This window comes from Halyomorpha halys, unplaced genomic scaffold (genome assembly GCF_000696795.3).
Source record: "Halyomorpha halys isolate HHAL.00 unplaced genomic scaffold, Hhal_1.1 Scaffold1930.1, whole genome shotgun sequence".
Taxonomy (NCBI): Eukaryota; Metazoa; Arthropoda; class Insecta; order Hemiptera; family Pentatomidae; genus Halyomorpha; species Halyomorpha halys.
The window spans coordinates 76,384-97,092 of NW_027104913.1; the positions used below are offsets into that span (position 1 = coordinate 76,384).

The 20,709-nt window shown below is 29.1% G+C and overlaps 1 protein-coding gene across 2 annotated transcripts in view; it reads right to left on the reverse strand.

Moving 5' to 3' along the window:
• Positions 1-1,489: 1,489 nt before the first annotated feature.
• Positions 1,490-20,709, reverse strand: part of Best2 (bestrophin 2) — a gene marked incomplete at its 5' end in the record, with an annotated part of 72,926 nt that continues 53,706 nt past the window's right edge. For both annotated transcript variants that reach the window (XM_014436462.3, XM_014436461.3), the window contains 4 exon segments: positions 1,490-3,844; positions 4,531-4,742; positions 6,218-6,500; positions 11,418-11,651. In XM_014436462.3, the coding sequence (XP_014291948.1) occupies positions 3,503-3,844; positions 4,531-4,742; positions 6,218-6,500; positions 11,418-11,651 (1,071 nt within the window).

A 20,709-nucleotide genomic window follows, 5' to 3' on the forward strand; every position in this document is an offset into this window, starting at 1 on the left:
AAGCTATACAAGCATCACTATCCCTAGACAGTGCCTTCATGGTTTTCACTCTTTCTATTCTTTTACTTAAAGATTTCTTTTATCATTAAAAGTTTTACAAAGGTTCAATTTTATAAGTGACTAAATTATATTAATCAACTTTTGTTGAGTGAAATTTCTTAAAATTTTCTTAATATTTTCCCTTTACAAATATATGTACTGTATGTGTTCACAATAAATTATTATTATTATTGGCGCGACAGACCATAGAGGTCCAAGGCCTCGCGTGATGTACTTAGGAAATACATCACGCATCTCATGAAGAAGTTTTCATTGGGTGGGTTTGTCACTCCCATCCCTATTTTTGTGAGTGCCATCCATTGGCTTACGGGCCTCACAAATGCCCAGGAGGAGGGAGGGAGGAGGTTGTGAATGAGTATTGTATATTTATATGGTTGAAAAAATCCCGAGAAGGGCTGGGGACTCGATCTCGTAACCTTTGGGTTGGTAGACTGGTGAGTTACCACGCTGCTACTCCCCCAACAATAAAACTTTTTTCAATAGAATTATAGGTTAATTTGACCAAATATTATCCTTCAATATTTCTTTCCCTAATCTGAGGTAAGATGGTGGAATGTTATTAGTCACTTTTACATCTCTTCAAGATAAATTTTAATTAATTTAAAATTTTGTAAGCATCCAATTTTATAGATTTGAATTACATTTTACAATTTGCCACTGTATTTTTCTCATATTGTTAAAGGAAATTACTAAAAACTTTTGTTATCTTAACATTAATGAAGAAAACTCAAGAATATGAATTAGAAAAAAAGTCATTGGCTTTTAAGATCTTAAATTGCATAAGAATACTAATGGATTATTTAAAAAATTGCTTCATGCTATTTTACAGCTGCAATGCTTTTTGAACAGATTCACTCATTTAGAACGGAATTTGTTGTGAAAAGTATCCTAAGGTGATTGATGATCAGCCTTTTGTGGTCAGGCCAGGTACAAGGACACCAGGACTCAATATAACAGAAAAATCTCTATGTTCTGAGTTTTCATATACTCTGGCCACTAAGGACCTAGTCGACAATTTTATAGAATATTCTCCAGTTTTTCAATCAATCCATCTGTGATACAATACTGTTTTGCAAGCTCCCAAGCAAAGATTTAGGTGTTCAAAGTTATGTAAAATAGGTGCAGTTTAAGAATATGATACATGGAAGAATAGTTGGACTGGTTTCTTGTAACAAAAATTACCTCCATTTTAGGAAATAATAAAACTGTTATAGAAGGATAAATTAGAGGATATGAAAAAATAGGTTAAAATAATTTAGTAGACAAACATACAAGTCTAATGCAGCTTCTCAGCGGAAGGTATAAGGAAGGTATAAGGAATGCCTACTGTTAGGTACTAAATGTTTGTTGTTAAAACTAACAACAATCATAAGTATGCATGCATTTTTTACAAATGATAGTTTAAAGTTTGCAATAGAAATTCTCGAGAATCAATTTAGTTATTTATTTGTATGCATCATATATACAAAAATAATACATGGACTATTTTCTTATTTTAACATATACACAATCATAAAGACAATGATAAATTATCTATATTTATTATCTTAATTTCTAGTTCTAGTTTCCATATTCAGTTCAATTATGAATCTAGTTTGAATACAGATTTTTCAGTATTATATTTATACATGTGGCAAATGCACAAAAACTAATTATTTTACTCATTACCCAAACCCACTTATTGGCTCAAATGGGCATACGTTACTAGCTATTTCTTAAGTTCAAAGGCTATAACTACTAATAAAGAAAACAATATATCAGTTCAATAGGACTGTTGTCATTTTCAGCCATTTGGGTACATAACATTTTTTATTGATAATTGGGATTATCAGATTTTATACATTGTTTAATTGATCACATTATATTGATCTTGTATTGTTAGATTTAAAAAAATATATGTATGTATAAGGATACAGATATTTATATATATTTTATTATTTTATTTTTTTGGTTTGAGAAAGTAACATACAATAAACTGAATCTTAATTTACTCAAAATGAATAAATCTGAATTATATATGACTATATCAATTCAGTTCTTTGTTTTCGATTACTAACTCTTTTTCAGGTTTTAACTTTTTTATGTGTTTTTTTTTTAAAATTTCAGCTTATAGTTTTAGCTTATATAAAAATCATATTTACATCATTTTCCTTTATCTTCATTTTCATTTTAATAAAATAAGTGTATATAACAATAATAATAATAATCACATTTTTCACGACTTAAATACAAATAAAAAGCTCTAATTACTTACATATTATTTATATTTTACCATCTTACTCTGTTACATCTTAATTGCCTTGCACATCGATAATAATACAATAATTTACCATGCATATGTTATCAACACAAATATTCATTGTAGTTTTATATGAAAGTCCAATCAGACATTTATTTGAAAAAATATAAAAATAAATGTTCTGACCATGTACATGGCACAACAGTACTTATTACACAGCCTTTTTACCGATGCAAACAACTTCCATGACATTGTGCCAAGTTGCCTAACCTAATCTTATAATAATCAAATAAAATTAAAACAAATAAATACTTTTAAAACGCAAATGTCTCATTAATAAATAAAAGTCCATAATTATTTCAAATGTATTTTGTATCACTATAAATACGATAGTTGGATCCTTGCTACAAGTTTTGTATTCACTCTCTATATTAAAATTAAAATTTTCAAATTAACTAAAAAATAAATAGTTTTCCTCCACAGATTTATTGTTTTAATTAAATAATATCTACTTACCACAGTCTTAAACTTACTTTTGAAAAGATTATATCTTATTTACAGGTAAACATTCGTATGAATATGTTTTGTTTCCTTTCAAATTTTGATAACTTTTTTTATATACGATTATTTTAAATTACCCTTATTTTCCCCATATTCTTATCTTATCAACAGACACAAATAATTACAATTAAATAATCACAAAGATTTACACATCAAATGGCTTTATGTACAGTGAGGTAAGGTATTACCAGAGTGAAAATGCACTCAAAACAGAGGTAACTTCCAGATCCAAAATTCTTATTATTTTTTTCATTTTGGAACTAAAATTCTACCTATATTTTGTTCCTAATTCCTTATTTATAAATACAATTGCTAGTTTTCCACTAGCCTTAATAGATAACTATTAAGTATACATCATAAATTCAATTACTTTAAAAACAATATTCCCTTTGAGCTCATTGGTTGTTTGGCCTACCTTTCTATTTCAAATAATTTAATTATTGACTACAGAGGTTTAAAAAATTACCCTACAGTCAACACTTATAATTTGATCACAAATAAATCAATGTTAATAAAATTGATCTAGTCTGTACATTTAATATTTACAAGATATTAAAATACTAATTTACAGAATTGGTATTCAAACTTATAGTTTTATCACTGAATTTATTAAAGGAATTCTAAGGTTTTAGACAGTTTACACTAAACATACACCTCTCCCCTTCTTTGGGAAGTAGTACTGGTCTTCCTACTTCTATCTTCGCCACTGGATGGGCTTCCATTTGAGCTACCACAGCCACTATCTTCTGTGATTTCTGTGATTTTTACACTTCCACTGCTGCCATTTGCGGTCAAAATTCCTGGTAGGATCGAACCCGTAATAGCTACTGTTGGCTGAGTTACTGTTGTCACTGTTACTGGCTGTGTTATAAATCCTGCAGATTTCAAAGTTGGGGATAGAACAGCTTGTGCCAGGGCTGCAGTGCTCCCAGTTGAAGTTATAGTTGATTGGTTTCCATCCGCTTCAGCGATAGGCAGCAATACCTAAAAAAACAAATAAATATTGTAATTTTCCAAGCATTTTACTAACTTGAATTGAGAATTATTCTGGGAAGCAAAGCTCAAGAAATATTTTTAAAATAAATTCATTTCAATCTACTTCTTCAGTTTCTTCTTTTTTTCATAAATTTAAAATAATTTTGATAAAATTAAATATTCCACTGGGAGACAGACACCAGAGGCTGAAACGTAGAAGTACTGAAACTTTTGGTATTACTTTAAGGGGTTATTCAAGCAATACAAAACACCAGTATGTGGAAAGCACTATTTGAAACTATGTGTCTCATACTGAAATATAACAGGAAGATGTTCTGAGTGGCGGTCAAGAATTGTGCAAAAATAACAGAAAAACTATTTATTAGTAGTCAACATTTCACCCAATTTTGCAGGGCTGAGTCCAGAAAGAAGAGTCACTTTTTTGTACCTTTCTTTATCCCCATCTGGACCATCTTCCTATAATCATCACATACTAATAATCTTCAAATACAATGGAAACAAATTTACATTCAGTGAATGTTTCATGTTCCTAACTAGAATCTTTTAACTTTTTATTTAAAAAAAATGTTTCTTGGGCTAAAAGTTCCTACAAGATACAATATCCGTAAATATGACATGATTATATTATTGCTGTTTAGTGTTAAAATGATTAATAATATTTATAGCCCACTTACTTGCATGATTTGCGGAGTCTCAGTTATAACAAATGTGCTTTGTACAGGTTGCGTACTAACATTCCCATTTCCTACATGATTATTGTTGTTGTTATGCGGGAATACAAGTTTATTATCCTTATCCACAACATCTTTACCTACATCAGGAGTTGGTATTCTTGGCCTGTTCCTGTGTGCCATTGGAGGAATATTCACATTCATTTTGCCTGGCCCTAGAAGCAAACAATTTAATTAAATTTAAAGCATATTAGGGGGAAAATGGATGTTTTGCCATAATTTATATATTAATTCATTTAATTCTCTTTTCATAAATAATATGTGCAGATTAATGCAGTTTGATAACTACAAAAGAACTCATGAGTGATAAATACAATTTTGTTAAATTTTATTATGATTTTTTTTATATAAGACTTTTTTGAACATTCAGTTTTATTGATGAAATAAAATCATTAAAATCCTCACTGAAAAAAGTTTGAGAACTGCTGTTCAATAGAGTAGAACATTTACACTCTTAGTATAAATCCTGACATCTTGCACGTCTAATCTAATGCTTTGAGATTTACGGTTATATTCTCGTCAACAAAGTTTTTGAACCCAAGAATGCATTTGAAATTTTCAAAACATACCTATTTACTTATAAATATTTTTAATTGTGGCATTAGATTGTTTTTAGATAATATTTGAGCTGGAAACATGATCTTTGAAAAAATCGAGCTTCCTTCTTTCTCTTTTAGTTTTTTATTTTAAACTAACTGATGAGCATGGATGGGAAATAAACAATGTAGTATTTTTTTTTTAATGAGTTAGGGTGTAAAAATAAATGAAAGAAAGAAATAAAATTCTATGAAATTAAACATGCAAAAAAAGGTTACATACCTCTTAAAAATGGGTTTAAAGAATACCTACACAAAGGAATAAAAGGCATTGCCCATGGTCTGAAATTGGTTGATGTCCACCACATAATGAACTCTCAATAATTAAGACTTATAAGTTAATAATGATAATCATCTAATTACTTTCTCATTCAAGTACAAAAATTCAATTTTTAAGGATTCTCTAAACTTTAAATTTCATTATTCTAGCATCAAACTTTTTTCACCACTTCACAATCAAATATTTATGATTTGAACCATAAATATGCTTATGGCTGCAAATAACAACTAATTTTGACTTATAAATAAGTAGTCTTAGTGATGGGGTGCTGCTATACTGCTTAGCATACAACTACATTTAATAATTAGTTATGAATTACATAAAATCATTACAAAATTTTTATCAATTTAATTTTTAAAATGAATTTTTCTTCCATAAGTTTATTTTTCAAATTCCAGTTATTGCGATATTCTTGGCAAAATAATTATTCATAGTTATTTGAATCATTAACATTACTACCTATATATATGGTCTGCGTAATTTAATAAATTTTATAGAAAATCATCACCAAAACCAAGAAATTTAATTACTACCTCAAATAACAAAACTATTGCGTATTAAAAAAATGATTTATTTCATCAATCATTAATGCATAATTAAAAAACAGTTGGTTTATAAAAGTTATAACACAGAAACAGTGTTAGAATAAGTAAATTTTGATCGTTTTTCGAGAAATTTATAATAAGTTATTTTTATGAAGATGGGTTACATAAAATAGTTATTGATTATATGATATAGTTAGTAACTAGATTACCTCTTCGAGTTGATTTTCTTCGCAGTAGTCGATCATAAATAGACATTTTGTGAGTTGCAGGTTGATGGTTTGTAGGAACTGGCAGTGGTGGGAACTGTCCAGACATAGGAAGGATACCGCCCTCATTAGGTGTGGCGTAAACAGAGTTGTGTCGCGATCTTGTTCCACCAAAGAGACCAGAGCTATAAGTGGTCGAAGAAGAGCGGCGTACAGAGCTCATTCTCTGAACTTGACGCTGGAACCAATTCTTTCTTCTTTCAACAATAGGTGTGTCGACACTTTCCTGCAGGTAATTTTCATTATTAAATATTTTATGTTAGTAATTTGAAATTTTTTTAATTCTAAAAACAATTATCTTGTTTTGCTACAGTATCACTGTAATAATTTTCTTATTATTTTTACTATGATTGATTTAACAATGAAATTCCTATGTCGATTAAATATTCCTGTACTATCTCTGCTCACTCATACCTGTTGTTTACCGGTATAAAACTGATTAATACTGAGTATGATTACTACTGATTACCCTGATACAAAATTGGTATCAACTAAGCCTAATACTTGGGCCCAGATGATAATTATTTCCATCTATCTGCTATAAAATAAAAATAAGCTAATCCTGTAAGACCTATCCATACAATGTTGGTAATTATAACTTTGATATTGTAAATATGAAACAATGTTCACATGAAGCATGCAACAATAAATGTAAATAACATTTATATCACTTCAATTGTACGTTACCCCCTATATAAAAACTAGGTAATTACTATTAACATATATAATCCAGTTAGCTGTTAATTAAATGATGTCATAGATTCAATACTATGACAGATCTATTTGAAATATATAGCAGATGAGAGACCAATTTCATAAGAGGATGAGGAACATCATCACAGGAATAATTGAGGAACAGTTTCATCCAAAGTCAATATATTCACTTTTGGAAGATTATTATAAAAAAATCATTATGAGAGCATCTGATGTAATGCAATTAAATTTTGATTGAAAATGTTGTATCTAACATCTATTTGACAAATGAAAATTTAATATATGAGTAACTATGATAAAAATTTTCATGGAAATGAGTTCTGCCATTTTTTTTTAGAAAATCTACCAAAAACCCAACAGATAGATAACAATTTACATAAGCTCTTTACTATTTGAGATAAAGCAATAGTTTTACTCTGGCAGGATCATATTATCCATGTAGTAAAATCAGTAAGAACTTAAGTTATGCATAAAACGTAATAAGTTTGAACGAATTTAGAATATATATTAAAAAACAATGAGAAATATTCTGAAAATGACCTTTCAGGTACACCTAAGCGACACTGTTGTACACCTACGAATTGCATATTTTTCTGTTTTATTTATATTACATAGGTTTAACACTAATGAAATCTGTCGAGTTTTATTAATATGTTTTGATCATTAATTCAATCACCTTATTAACTATATAATAGATAAAAATACTAATTAATCAATTTATAGGATTGATATAATTAATTGATAATTATTAGCTGTTGTATAGCATTTCAATAAGTGAAATATAATTAATATTAAGTATTTATATCACTCCAGAGCAGTTTCAATAAGTTACTTTGAAACAATTTTGGCATTATCTTACATTACTTGAAAATAAGTGATTACAAAAAAGTTACATATCTCAGAAACTAAAAAACGTTTGCTCAAAATTGTGCTTATTAAATTCAATTTAAAGTATTATGTAAAAATATGTAATAATACATAAAACCAATTTCTATGATATTTACTAAAATATCAGTATCAATAAAAAGTCACAAAATGGTGATGCCCTGTCTTTGGAAAAAAAACAAATAATGTTCGTTTAAGAAAAAAAAAAACACTGATCTTTTGTAATAGAGCTCATGGTATAGCAAATCCATTCTATTTTAAAAAATGGTATGCATGATGTCCTTGGTGTGGTTGATAGTTTCCAGAAAATTGAGCATAGAATAAAAAATTAAAGAAAGAAGAAGAACACTAATTCTTCTATTAACACAAATTATTAGCACTGGTTGTCTGCTGAGATCACAAATTTAGATTTTTAATGTAAGTCTAAACTCTAACAATACATAAAAGAAAATCAGAACTGCCTGACATTTTTTTGTTTATTGGATTCGTTTCCTGAGCTAACTTCATACAATGGAGAGTACAACTGAAGAGGCCGCAATTCACAGGAACAATTTGCTGAGGTTTCTTCAATTTTCTACGAGCACTTTACACTTTCCTTTTCACTCATCAAAGGGAAACAGTACTCTCACTGCCATTTCATATCCTCTCGTATTTCCGGACCCCGGGTAATATTTGTTTTCATCATAGAGAGAGGATTCGGTAATTGATAATTCTTAAGAATTTGAGTATTTAGTTTTTAAAAAATCAAAGAAGGTATTATGTGCCTACACTACAATTTGTTGATTTTGAGTGTTTTGATTCTACTGCTTATTTCACCTCATGAACGATTAAACTAAATAAATCTCTTTACTAACGAATAATGAAAAGGCCCGTTCGTGAGCGAAAACGGTCACGTAGTCCTTTGACCCAATAACCGCTTGTGTACAAAAGTTGTATTTTGTAACGGTTCGAATATTATTGAATATTCTATACAAAGTATTGAATCTCAAAAATATTAATAAGTAAACAGCAAAGCATGCTTGACTGGTTGACTTGCGTGTATTTTAGAGAAGGTATGCTAAATATTTTTAATTTTCCAACTACATTTTAACAATTATTGTATCTCTCTCTATCTCTGAGTTTTTGCTCTTTTCATTGATATTAATTATAATTATCCTGTTGTTAATTTTTAAAATAATACATTTTGCTACAGAAAAATATCTAAATATAATAGATAATGGTTTTATGCTTTTAGAAGTAGTTATAATAATAAAATATTCAATAACAATGATAATAGGATATTTTGCCTACCCTAAGGATGATATCGACTGAACCAGCTGCTCTCTACACATTCCTAGGACCACTATCAAAATTCAAATCTGCGTTTGTTTCTTAATATAACCTCAACATATATAACATCAAAGTCGCCAGACCAATTTAAAATAATATAAAAATAAGAAGTTTAGATGCGTATATTACTTTAAGTGTTCAAACTATCGTAAGTTTTACGATTGTGAGTAACATATTTTGTTTTATCCTATCAAATTTGTGCACTTAATTTATTTATATTTTTATGCTGGAAGACATCAGAACATTTTGATTTATAATAAAAAGAGGACTTTTCTTTCACTTAAAAGTTCCATATCATTAATTGTGTGAATGAACTTAAGAACTTAGATGAAATAGTGTGAATTATTAACTGTCATCGCAGAGCTAATAGTTTTCCATGTCTAAGTAAAAAGCTGAAAATTGGCAATTTTCAATTCAAAATGTGAATCAGCAACCCTCAAAAAATATAAATCACATGAACATAAAAATTTAATAAGCTCCTCTATAGTATATAAATACGTGTTGATATTATATTTTCAACAATGAACCTTCGTAATCGACTAAGAAAACTAAATTAACCCTCCTCAAACTTTTCATGATAGGTAGAATACAAATACTAGTTGTTAAAAAATGCATCCATACCCCGTCCACACTTCTCCAAACCTACAAGGCCGATATTTTGAGAATAGGCACCTACAAACCACACCAAGATGATACTCGGAAATTCTTATTATCATTTCGTTTAAAAATGGTGACAAGAAGTTCTTATTACTAGGTGGGTTATGAAGTATTTAAGAACCCAGAAGTCTTAAAATAAAAAAGTATTACTAAAAAGGTGGATTTATTTTATTTTGCTGTATCATTTTTTTTTTTTTTTTTTTTTTTGTAGATTTTCTACTCCTGATGCCTGTTTAGTGATGTAATAATTAGTTAATGCAAATTTAAACCATTGTCCATAATTTGCAGGATGTATTTTTGTTTATTATGTACTTGTATCATTTGCGGAATTCATACATTATATTTTATATTATAACCTAAATTATAAAGTACAAGGATAGCTTAAAACACAATGGCTATTGATATATATCTGAAACCACAGTCACTAGGTAGGCTGAACTGACCTCGATGGTTTCATACCTACATAGATATAAGGAAATCGACCTTAAACAGATCGTGTAAACCAGGAAACAAAACAGCATAGCTGAAATTTCCGAAGGACTAAGAACAGATATTATTTTCTTTAAATAAATAATAACATCACGGAATGTTTGGAAATGAACGAGATTTTCAAAATATTTATAACAGGAAAATAAAGCCTTACAAATTTAAAAAAATTGACCCCTTTAAAATTATTATTTTTTAAAATATTTCTCAAAAAAGTAGAATGAACATTATTTCCTCGCCTGTTCGATTCCTATTATATAAAGGTAGGCTATAAATAATACGCAAATGGTTTTATTAATAAAACAGACAATAAATAAAGTTGTATCAGTTAGGCATAACTCCTATTAATTTGTTTAAGTATTAGCCTAATAACATTTTTTTGTAAATAGAGAAGAATATAAAAAAGCTGAAATACGTATAGGGTTAATTTAAATTCATATTTAATTTGTATTTACATTATAAATTAATTTTATTATATATTAAATATAATTCTAATTTAAGATATATCGAAATAATTTAAAGTGGCTAATGAGTAACATATCCCATCCATTTATCCATTTTTTTAAACCAGTTTTCCAATAACATGGGCCTTTTTAATTTATTGGGTATTTTTATTTTATTAATTATTATTTTAACCTAAACATTCCCGCTTTTTTCTTTTATTTTTAATAAGGGCATCAAAAATAAACCCTCCGGAATTTCAATTTGTCTAGGAAGGCAACTGATTGTGATATCACCGTTCGCAATCAATAAAAATATTGAGAGAATACAATTTTAAGTGTCCCTCTCTTAAATTAAGTATGCTATTTTCCTGTTAGGGTGAAATACAAGTGTCAATTGTAGTGTATTGTATATCCTTATTCCTGATGTATTACCATTCGGATTCAAAGCAGTATCATCAAAACTTATTAAAGTCTTCAATTGCTTTTGATTGATGCAAAGTGCCTGAATCAATCAATCTACCTATTATGTATTTTTCAGACTCATGTCCGTGAGTGAATATATTTCCAGGTTTCCTTATAGGACTATTCTGACCGCACTCTAAAAAAAGTTATTACTTTTGTTAACTTACGTAATCGGCGTATTCGTCCGGCTGCCCGACAGATTTCCTGTGAGTCAGGTTGGCATAGAGTGCCTCTGTTTCCTTCACTTTGTAGAATTCCGCAGATCCCTTGGGCTCGGACTTGCGATAGCACTCGGAGGCGAGGGTGTACGGCAAGTCCCTGGGTACGACTTCGTCCCAGTACTGATCTTTCAGCAGTTCTGGGTGTTCCTCGTGCATCTCATCAACAATCATGTATGCGGCCTGAAACAGTTATTATATTATTATACATCCAGAGAACTTTGACTTAAAGTAAATTATGGATTCAAAACAGTATGAAATGCTGTATCTAATCAGCAGTCTCATCTAATTTTTTTACTATCGCAATAAAATATCGTCAACAATTAAAGAATTTTTTAAAAGTAGGTGGGAAGAAGCAAAATATTCAGTTAAGATAGTAATCTTTTATACTGCGTCAGCCCTATCTTTACCGGTCGAGTCCATGTCCAGTGTCCCGTGATGCATAGTGCCTTCACTAGATTAAATACGACTCTACCAAAACTGTACGAATGTAAAAGAAAATACTAGGTCAATAATGTTTTATCCAATACGACAATAAAAGCAATTTACTAAATGAAGAGTATAGTTTCACTTATATTTTGCAATATTGAATATTGTGTAGTATTTAATAAAGTTTCAATAAACTTTTGAGATTTTTTGCCTTGAAAATTTATGTTACCTTCATTATTTAATTTACTTCCCTTCCAAGTGTTCAAAATATTTTACACTTTTTGTTTTCTTTTTAAAGGGAAAAAAGTAATTACCTCTAATCACTTTATTAACTTCAGATATCTGTTTATAAGCTAGGCAAATTTAAATTGTTTCATTTTATATTTGTCCATATAACAGATTGGATATTGAATTAGATTTCATCTAGATTTTAGGTAGATGAACGACGAAGAATAGAAATTATTAAAAAAGAAAATACAGATTTTATAAGTCAAGGCAAATCCCTTACACGGACGATGTAAATAATAAGATTGGACTAGATAATGGACCGATGTGCTAACGTAAAAATAAAAAAGATAAAGCAACCTGCATTAATAATAATAAATCAAAAATATTAGCACCAAAATCAGTTCAATTTCACAAAGATCTTTGTTCTAGCGAGGGCTTGCCGGAATCGAAGCTCCGCAAAATAAATTGAATACGAACTCAAACCTTAATAACTGAAATTGAAATTTTTCAAACAATTAACTATAGCTCTGTTTCAAATTTACTAATAGTAACGAATATATAAAATTTTCTATGACATTAGAAAAGATGAAACAGAAATCTGCATAGAAAATTCAAATTTAGTCCATTAATAAAAACAGTATTTTCTTTTCCAATTCTAATGTAAAGCGCGTTTACATAAAGGCTAATCGATTTTTTGACTTTTATTAATTTATCTTGATGACTTAAAAATCCCAGGAGACATGGCAATATAATAAGTTGCTAAGAAGACATGGTTGTAACAAATAGAGGTGCAAAAACGAAACAAATATATCTGTACAGAGTCTACATAACACAATATCTGTTTTAACATTTAATTTAATCTGTTAGCAAAAAGAGAATTTATGTATAAAATATATATATATATATTTTTTTTTGCAACTTAAGAAACTGTATTTGAATGCAGACGACCATTTCTTATTCAGTAATAAATTGCTTAGAGAAACTGCAATAAAATTATTTAGTGAAAGTGTTACTAAATTAGTTTATACTAAAAATGCTATACTAAAGAATTCAGAAAGAAAAAAGAAAATACCGCACCAACGTGCAAGACGAAGAAATGGATTGATTACATGGTATTTAAAAGGATTGAAAGTCTAGATTCCGAGTATCATCACATGGCTGGCTTACAATTTCACTACTAACAATTACATGGTAGTTTGTTAGGCGTAATTCACTAGAATAATTATATTATAATGAGAAGTGTGAATTGCAAATAACTTGTAAATCATAGATGAAAATGGCGAGATTTATAACCGTGGCCCGCCTGATATTAATTTTAACTCTCCCTTCAGGATTCTTTAGCAGCATACAGTTCAAATTATTCAGTATTCAGTCTACTGTCTTACAATATTAGAAATGCACAAAATATTATTTTCTCAGAAAATACTTTTGACAATGATAACTCGATAACGGATTGAGATAAGAAGGTGATATTTAGTGGCACTGAACTATATTTTTTTCGAAAACTACCCCTTTCTCAATCGCTGACATTTCCTACAGGAACATCTCCTGGAACATTCTTGTCCTAGATAACTCCGGGATGAAAAATTGGCTATTAAAAATGCATGAACAAAATCAGTTTAACAAAGCTTATGTAGATGTAATTAGTTGAATGAAGGTGTCTAGGTTTAAGTTGAAATTTCGCCGAGATATTAAAATAACAAACATAACGTTTGTTAATGATTATTAATGAATCGCGTCACAAGTTCTAAATTCTTACACACACATATTATCTCATTAACTCTGATTTAAAAAAAATTAAATTCATTTATCAAAGTTTAAAACGTTGTGGATAACACACATCATTGGTGAGCCCCATCATAAACTAATATCACATAACTTAAACCTTGGTTATATACCTCTAATACACTACATCGGCCAATACACTACTAATAAAATAAAACACAGTTCCTGGAAAAAAACAAATTTTAATAAACATCATTCGTTAACTACCAAACTATAATTTCAAATAGGGCTTTAAAAAAAATAAATAAAAAAAGCAAAAAAAATGTGGCAACAAAACATTAAAATTAAGAATTTTTTGAAATAATGAAACTTATCATTAAAAAAATGTTCAGGATCGTTCGATATTTTTGAAATTATCAGTATTTTGTGTTAAAAAATCAAATGAATTTTAATTGTGATTAACAAGCTAGTAAGGTGGTACTTTCATGCACTATTTTTTTTTTTTTCTGTTTCTTGCCAAGTTACAAGATTATCATTAAGGTGAACCTAATTAATATTACTGCAAAAAACAACGTGCGAAATACATCACTGCAATTTTAAACTATTTATGAATCGATTGTAATAAAAACTATACGAAGCAAATACAAATATAGAATAAAATTTATAAACAATGGGATAGTCTAAATGGATCCCCATCCTACGTTGTTAATTGGACAAATAAAATGGCATTAAAGTGGATAAATAAATGACAGAATATAAGGTTTTCTTATTCCCTTTGAAACCAACGTTTCACCGAGTTGTAGTTTCGATTTCTCGGTTTCACTTGCCGCCAATGAGGACAGTACGTATCCGCCCGCCAGTTCCAGAGAGAACTTAGCAACTTTATACTTACTCAGTTCAGTCACTATTAATACTTCTTATTTTAAATGCTTATTCGGCTCTTGATGTTTTAATGATGTTGATGACCATGAAAATTGATCCTGTAATGGGATATGTTTATAAGGTAGATGAGTTGGGATCGTATGTCGCTTGCCTCATGGTTAGTGCATTATAATTATTTTGCATAATTACTTTACTTGATAATATTTTAGGCGTTTTCGCTGAATTTATTAATTTGCATGCAGGATACAATATATTTGTAACCATGTACTCCTCAATCGGAGTAGATTCTCAACTCATAAAATCATAAATACATATCATAGTCGCACAAACTGTCAGGGCCATTAGCAACAATTGTTTTTAAATAAGTTGGTTTAATTTTGTCAATTTCAGTTTGTATTTTAACCTTCATAGATTCAAGAACTCTCTTGGTATAGAGTAGTATTTTCATTTATAAGATTTTTTTCCTTCGTTTTGATACTAATGGCACTAAAAATAAGTGTTGAACTATTAAAAGTTAATCACAAGATTAATATAATGGAAGATGAAACCATAAAAGCAGGTGGAGATGAGTCAGTTTAGTTTAACAGATACTTAATCCATTACTTTATTATGGAGCATTCTTAGGACATAATGCTTATGGAGGAAATCAAGTAAGTATACAAAGGTTGTTAACTGTTAAACTTTCTCAATATTCGTTCCAATTTTTCTTTATATTAAAATTTATTTCCATTCGTCTATTTATTTTAAAACGTGAATATTATTTCAAAATGATAGGCTCCATTTTTAGCTCCTTCAGCAGATCATTTGTTTGTCATTCATTCACAAATGTGAAGGAAACAACTCAACTATGTGGTTTTTTTTACCATTTTCTTCTATATCACGTTTATGATCTGAAATTTGTTTGATTGTTGGTGGTCCATAGATTTTTCGGTCATTTAATGACTTTAAAGCATTGGCAATTCCCAAAATTTGTAATTCAAGGCTGACTGATATTAGACTCATTTTTTTCGAGAATTTTTTTTCCCGATTGTTACATTATCTAGGTGATTAGTTGCGCCTGAACAGATACTTAGTATCTGCAGAGATATCACTTATTCTCAAGATACCAATGAAGTCTTCTATAACTGATCATTTTCACGCGCTTTCCCATAGTTCACGTCCGAGGATTTGGTAACTAGCTTTGGGGGTCTTATTAATTTTTGTTTGGTTTTAATATTGGGATTACTGTCGATTTTATTGCGTTGGAAAAATGCTTTTAGTTAACATTGTGCTATAAACAGAAACAAGATAATTTTTCCCGAAGGGATAATTTCTTTAAAAAGACAGATCGTTTATCTTCAGGTCCCGAGGAAGGATTTGTCATGTTCATGAGACATTCCTAAAGTTCCCTTTCCAAGAATAGATTATTTATAAGTGCTCATTATCTGTTGAATGACCTTGGCCAGTCTTGACTTGGTGGTCAGTCATGGCTGGTTTTGGAGGCGTTGTGTTTAGAGCTTGAGAATTGAAGCAAGATGTGATTATTTATGAAATATTTACAAAATACGTTACTGATTTATTTTCTAGTGGTATTTGCTTCTTATCCATCAATTTTTAAAGATATCATTTTACTTCTTTTTTTTTTATTATAGAATTCTTCCGATTTTTTTTCCATCTTTGAGTGGGGCCGCTTCGTCAATACTGCCCAAGGTACCCAACTTGTTCGCTTGAATTTCCTAATAATTCTACGGCTATTGGCTCTTTTATTTTTAAAATCACTCAAATTTTCAATCGTTTTATGCCTTCGAAGTATGTTTTATGATCTGTACTTTCCAAAAAGATTTACAATTACTGGACAAACTTTGTACAAGGTATCTTACCAAAATCTATTTTGAAGATTTTATAACTTTTATTATAGAATGTTTTCGGGAAAAAAACTCATCAAGAAAATGTTAGGAATATTTGTGTAAAAAATATTCTTGGAATTCAATTTTTTTAGTTATATTAGGTTCGTATAGTTTATAGGGTCCTAAATCTCTGCTGACTTTCGTGAAGATTGGTGGAATAGTGTTAGAGTTAACGCATTTTTGTAATTTTTGGTATAAATTGAAAATGTGAATATTTAAAAAAAAAAATTCGATTGCTTGTTTGATGTGTTTTGGGGATGGAAATATGGTCAACTTTGTTTATTTATAAAAACCCCACTTTGCTATGTGAGTCATATTTATTTTATGATTAATATGTTATCAAATTAGTTGAAACCTTATACACCAAAATTATTAACATTCAGGGACATCATCACTATCTTAAGAACGATTCCTTAAATTAATGTTTCAAATGAATAATGTCGGTTTCTAATAGATTTTTGGCGGTACGCAGGATGGCGAGTACACATCAAAGTTAAAACAAAACTATGTTAAATAGCTCAAAATAGCTATTGCGTAGATTCCGTGATAAGCTTAAAATTAGTTCTCCTGATCATTTCGAAATAAATAAGACATCACGATTTTTCCTTATAGTCTTCATATTCATAGAACGCCCTCTACAATATAATTACATTCTCAAAAACTCCTTAAAGTGTAGGCAACTACAGAAGAAGGAGGCAGTGTGGAAATTGAAATATATAGTGTTATATATATATTTAAGTTAATGACAAAAATTTTCAGAAATAAGGGATCACAAGAGTATTAATTTAAGTGAGATATTATTATAAATATTTAATTAGTTTTGTAACTCCCATGCTCAATAATCTATTCATAATATTAGTTATTATATTTTTGAAAAATATTTCGTTAGAGGATGATGAAACTTGTATACGTGAAGAAGTTAGTAGATCTTTATAATCGATTACTGGTGAGGTATTTTTTAAAAATATTTTAATTAACATGAATTTTTTTTTTTTATAATGATACAGTATGTTATGGTATATATTTCTAATTATCCGTATCATACTGAAATGGGAGGACTCTTGTTAAAAAACGATTTAGAAACGATAATTTTCACTAACTATAACATTTTAAGGTCGACACCACGAATTCTCGGAACGGTTTGTAAGGAAGTGATCCGACAGGGCTCATAATAGCAGGTTCTAGTGAGAGTGAGTTATAGGAGCAAGAGCGTGCCGAGGACAGACACCGCTTCCGACAAAAGTAATTCATTAGTAATGAAGAACGGAGAGTAATTTCATAGTGGATCTGTCATGGAAATAATTTCGTTCTTTAGTGTCGGAAAAGCTGGAAAAAAATTACAGTTTTGATTCTAAAATAAAACTAATTGAGAGAAATCGATATATTTCATATAATTAATCTCGGAATGTACACAACAGCTAATTTGAGCCAAATATAGATTATATCGTGTTTTAACTTTTACATGAGCCCTCCATCAAAAAATCTATCAGAAATTTTCGTTACTTATTGTAAAAAAAAAAAATAATTTTTCTCCTATAACCTTCAATTTTATCTTCAAAAAGTAAAAATGTTCACTTTATATCATGTTATTTATTCATTTTTTTTTTCAGTGAGAAGGAAGTAATAAGGGAGACCTCGAAATTTGGAATAGTCCTGAAGTAGATAGCAATTACGCCATGAATTTTGCTGATATGGTAACAAATTGATTTTCCCTAAGGCGAAGTAATTAAAAGCAATTGTCAAGGGCATAAACAATGATGTTCAGTCTTATTGATTCGTCTACAACGATCAATTTCTTGAAGAGTGAGTCAGAGTTAATTTCTTTATCTAATGAATGATAATGAGTCACAGTTAGTGATAAGTAATTATTTTAAACTCATTTTTTATTCTCTGAAGTTATTTTGAGAAAGGAATTGAAACGTTTTCAGTACCGACAGTTATTTAAAATCATTGAAATAATTTTTAACCAGAGGTTTTCAAAATACGGAAAGATCTATTTGTAATCCATTGTAAAAATATACATCAAGAAATATTTTTAATCAATTAACTATAATTTATATTTCAGGAGGATCGATTTCTTACAATAAAATACTGTTATGTTACTAACTATTATTTATAAAATTATATCAGTATAATGTCGAAAAAGGGAAATTATTTGCTTAAAAAAAATTTCTAAGTGATCATAACTAACTATAACACTTTAAGATCGATATATTGAATTTTCAGAATAATTTGTAAGGAAGAAATCCGACTGAGCTTATAATAGCTAAGTCTATAATTTCTAGTGAGAGTGATTTATTGGAACACAAGCATTTTTCCCTCAGAAATATTTGTTGATTCGTTGATGCAGACTAGACAGCATATCTCACATCAAAAATTCCGATCAAATATAATACTACACTCAAAAAAAGTTTCTCATACAATTAAATTTGGAATAAAATAAAAAATACTTCAGCAGAAAAATGAATTTTTAACTTATATTTAGCGGTCACTAGACGAAATTAATATAGGTCTTACATATAGAGATTTTATGTAAATTTTTTTCATTTTTTTATTGACTTAAGTTGTGGCACATTGTAATATTTATCAATAAATAAAATGATTCTAAAAAAAAATAATAAATAGGCTCTTCTGTGCCAAAATATAAAAAAATTATAATTTGGTAATAGGTCACTTTTTTTCTATTCTCTTAAAAGCTTGAAGAAATTCAAGAAGTTTTTTAAAGGGAACACTTTGACTAATATAATTTTCTTTTTCAAACCTTGAAAAATAAGTCATTATTCTTTATTTTAATTAAGAAAAAAATTTTTAAAATTTGAATGAAAGAGTTCATTATGCATAATATTTAAAATAATTTTATCGAAAAGTGCCAATCTCTATTTTTATCTAACCATGGAAGAGTTAAATTCAAATTAATATCTTTTTTGGGGATTTTGTGTACCAATTTGATGGATACATAAATTTTTTTTATTTATTTTTAGCTGGATGTATCATAAAAATAAAATATATGTCCTACACTAAGTCATCCTTTTAGCGAAACCACTGCTGTGTGGAACAAATTATTGAAGGACTTCTTGACCAATAAAATCCGGAACAACCGGAAACGTATTTAAAAAAACAAAAAACAACGCACTTTGCAGAGGTCGTTCCTAAGCTGTCATTCCAAAGGGAAGAGAACTCACTTACCAGGATTGACATGTCTATCTATTTAAAGCAGCGTGAAGCTGATGGAAGGCCTGCAACGCTTCGATAGGCACCTGAGCAAGTGATCGCTGGCATTGAAATAGCTAAAAAGACATCGTTTAAATTAAACCGTTGAGGAAGAAAACTGTGTCTAAAAAAACTTTACCAACTTGGATACCGTAGAAAATTTCAAAAAACTTCTGCGCAGTTGAGAAAAAAAGTCTTTCATGATGAGACTTGCCCCGTGCTTCTCGCGTTTTCCATACATTTCATTAACTTAAAATATAATTCGAATATGTGATACATAATTTATTTATTTATAATTTATAATTTATTAATAATTTACAACCAGCGGAATGGCCCCTCCCCGTTCCCATAATCCACTAGCGTAAGCCAACCAAGTTACAACCTTCATTGGACCCCTCACCTAACCTTATAATGCCAAAAGGCAATCCAAGGTATCATTAACACCCAGATATACATATAGCATACCTCCTATATGTATGTACCAAATATTCAATAACATCATTACAGGAGGGTATGGAAAAAAAAAGATACATAATTTATTTATTTACATAATGCTATACATATAGCATACCTCCTATATGTACGTTCCGAATACCCATTAAAATCTTTACAGGAGGGTACGAAAAAAAAAAAAAAAATAATGTATCTCTTACATTAACCATGTAAAGCCCACCAGACCGATCTGGTATAAAAAAAAAAAAAAAAAGATACATAATTTATTTCAGCACACTTCAACTCACATCTTTTGTAACTATTTATTATTTATTTTTTCAATGGAGGGTACGAAAAAACAACAACATAAATTATTATAAAATAAGCACTTTATAAAATTCAAAGAACGCCCACTACAACAAAATTACAACTCAAAAACTCCTTAAAAT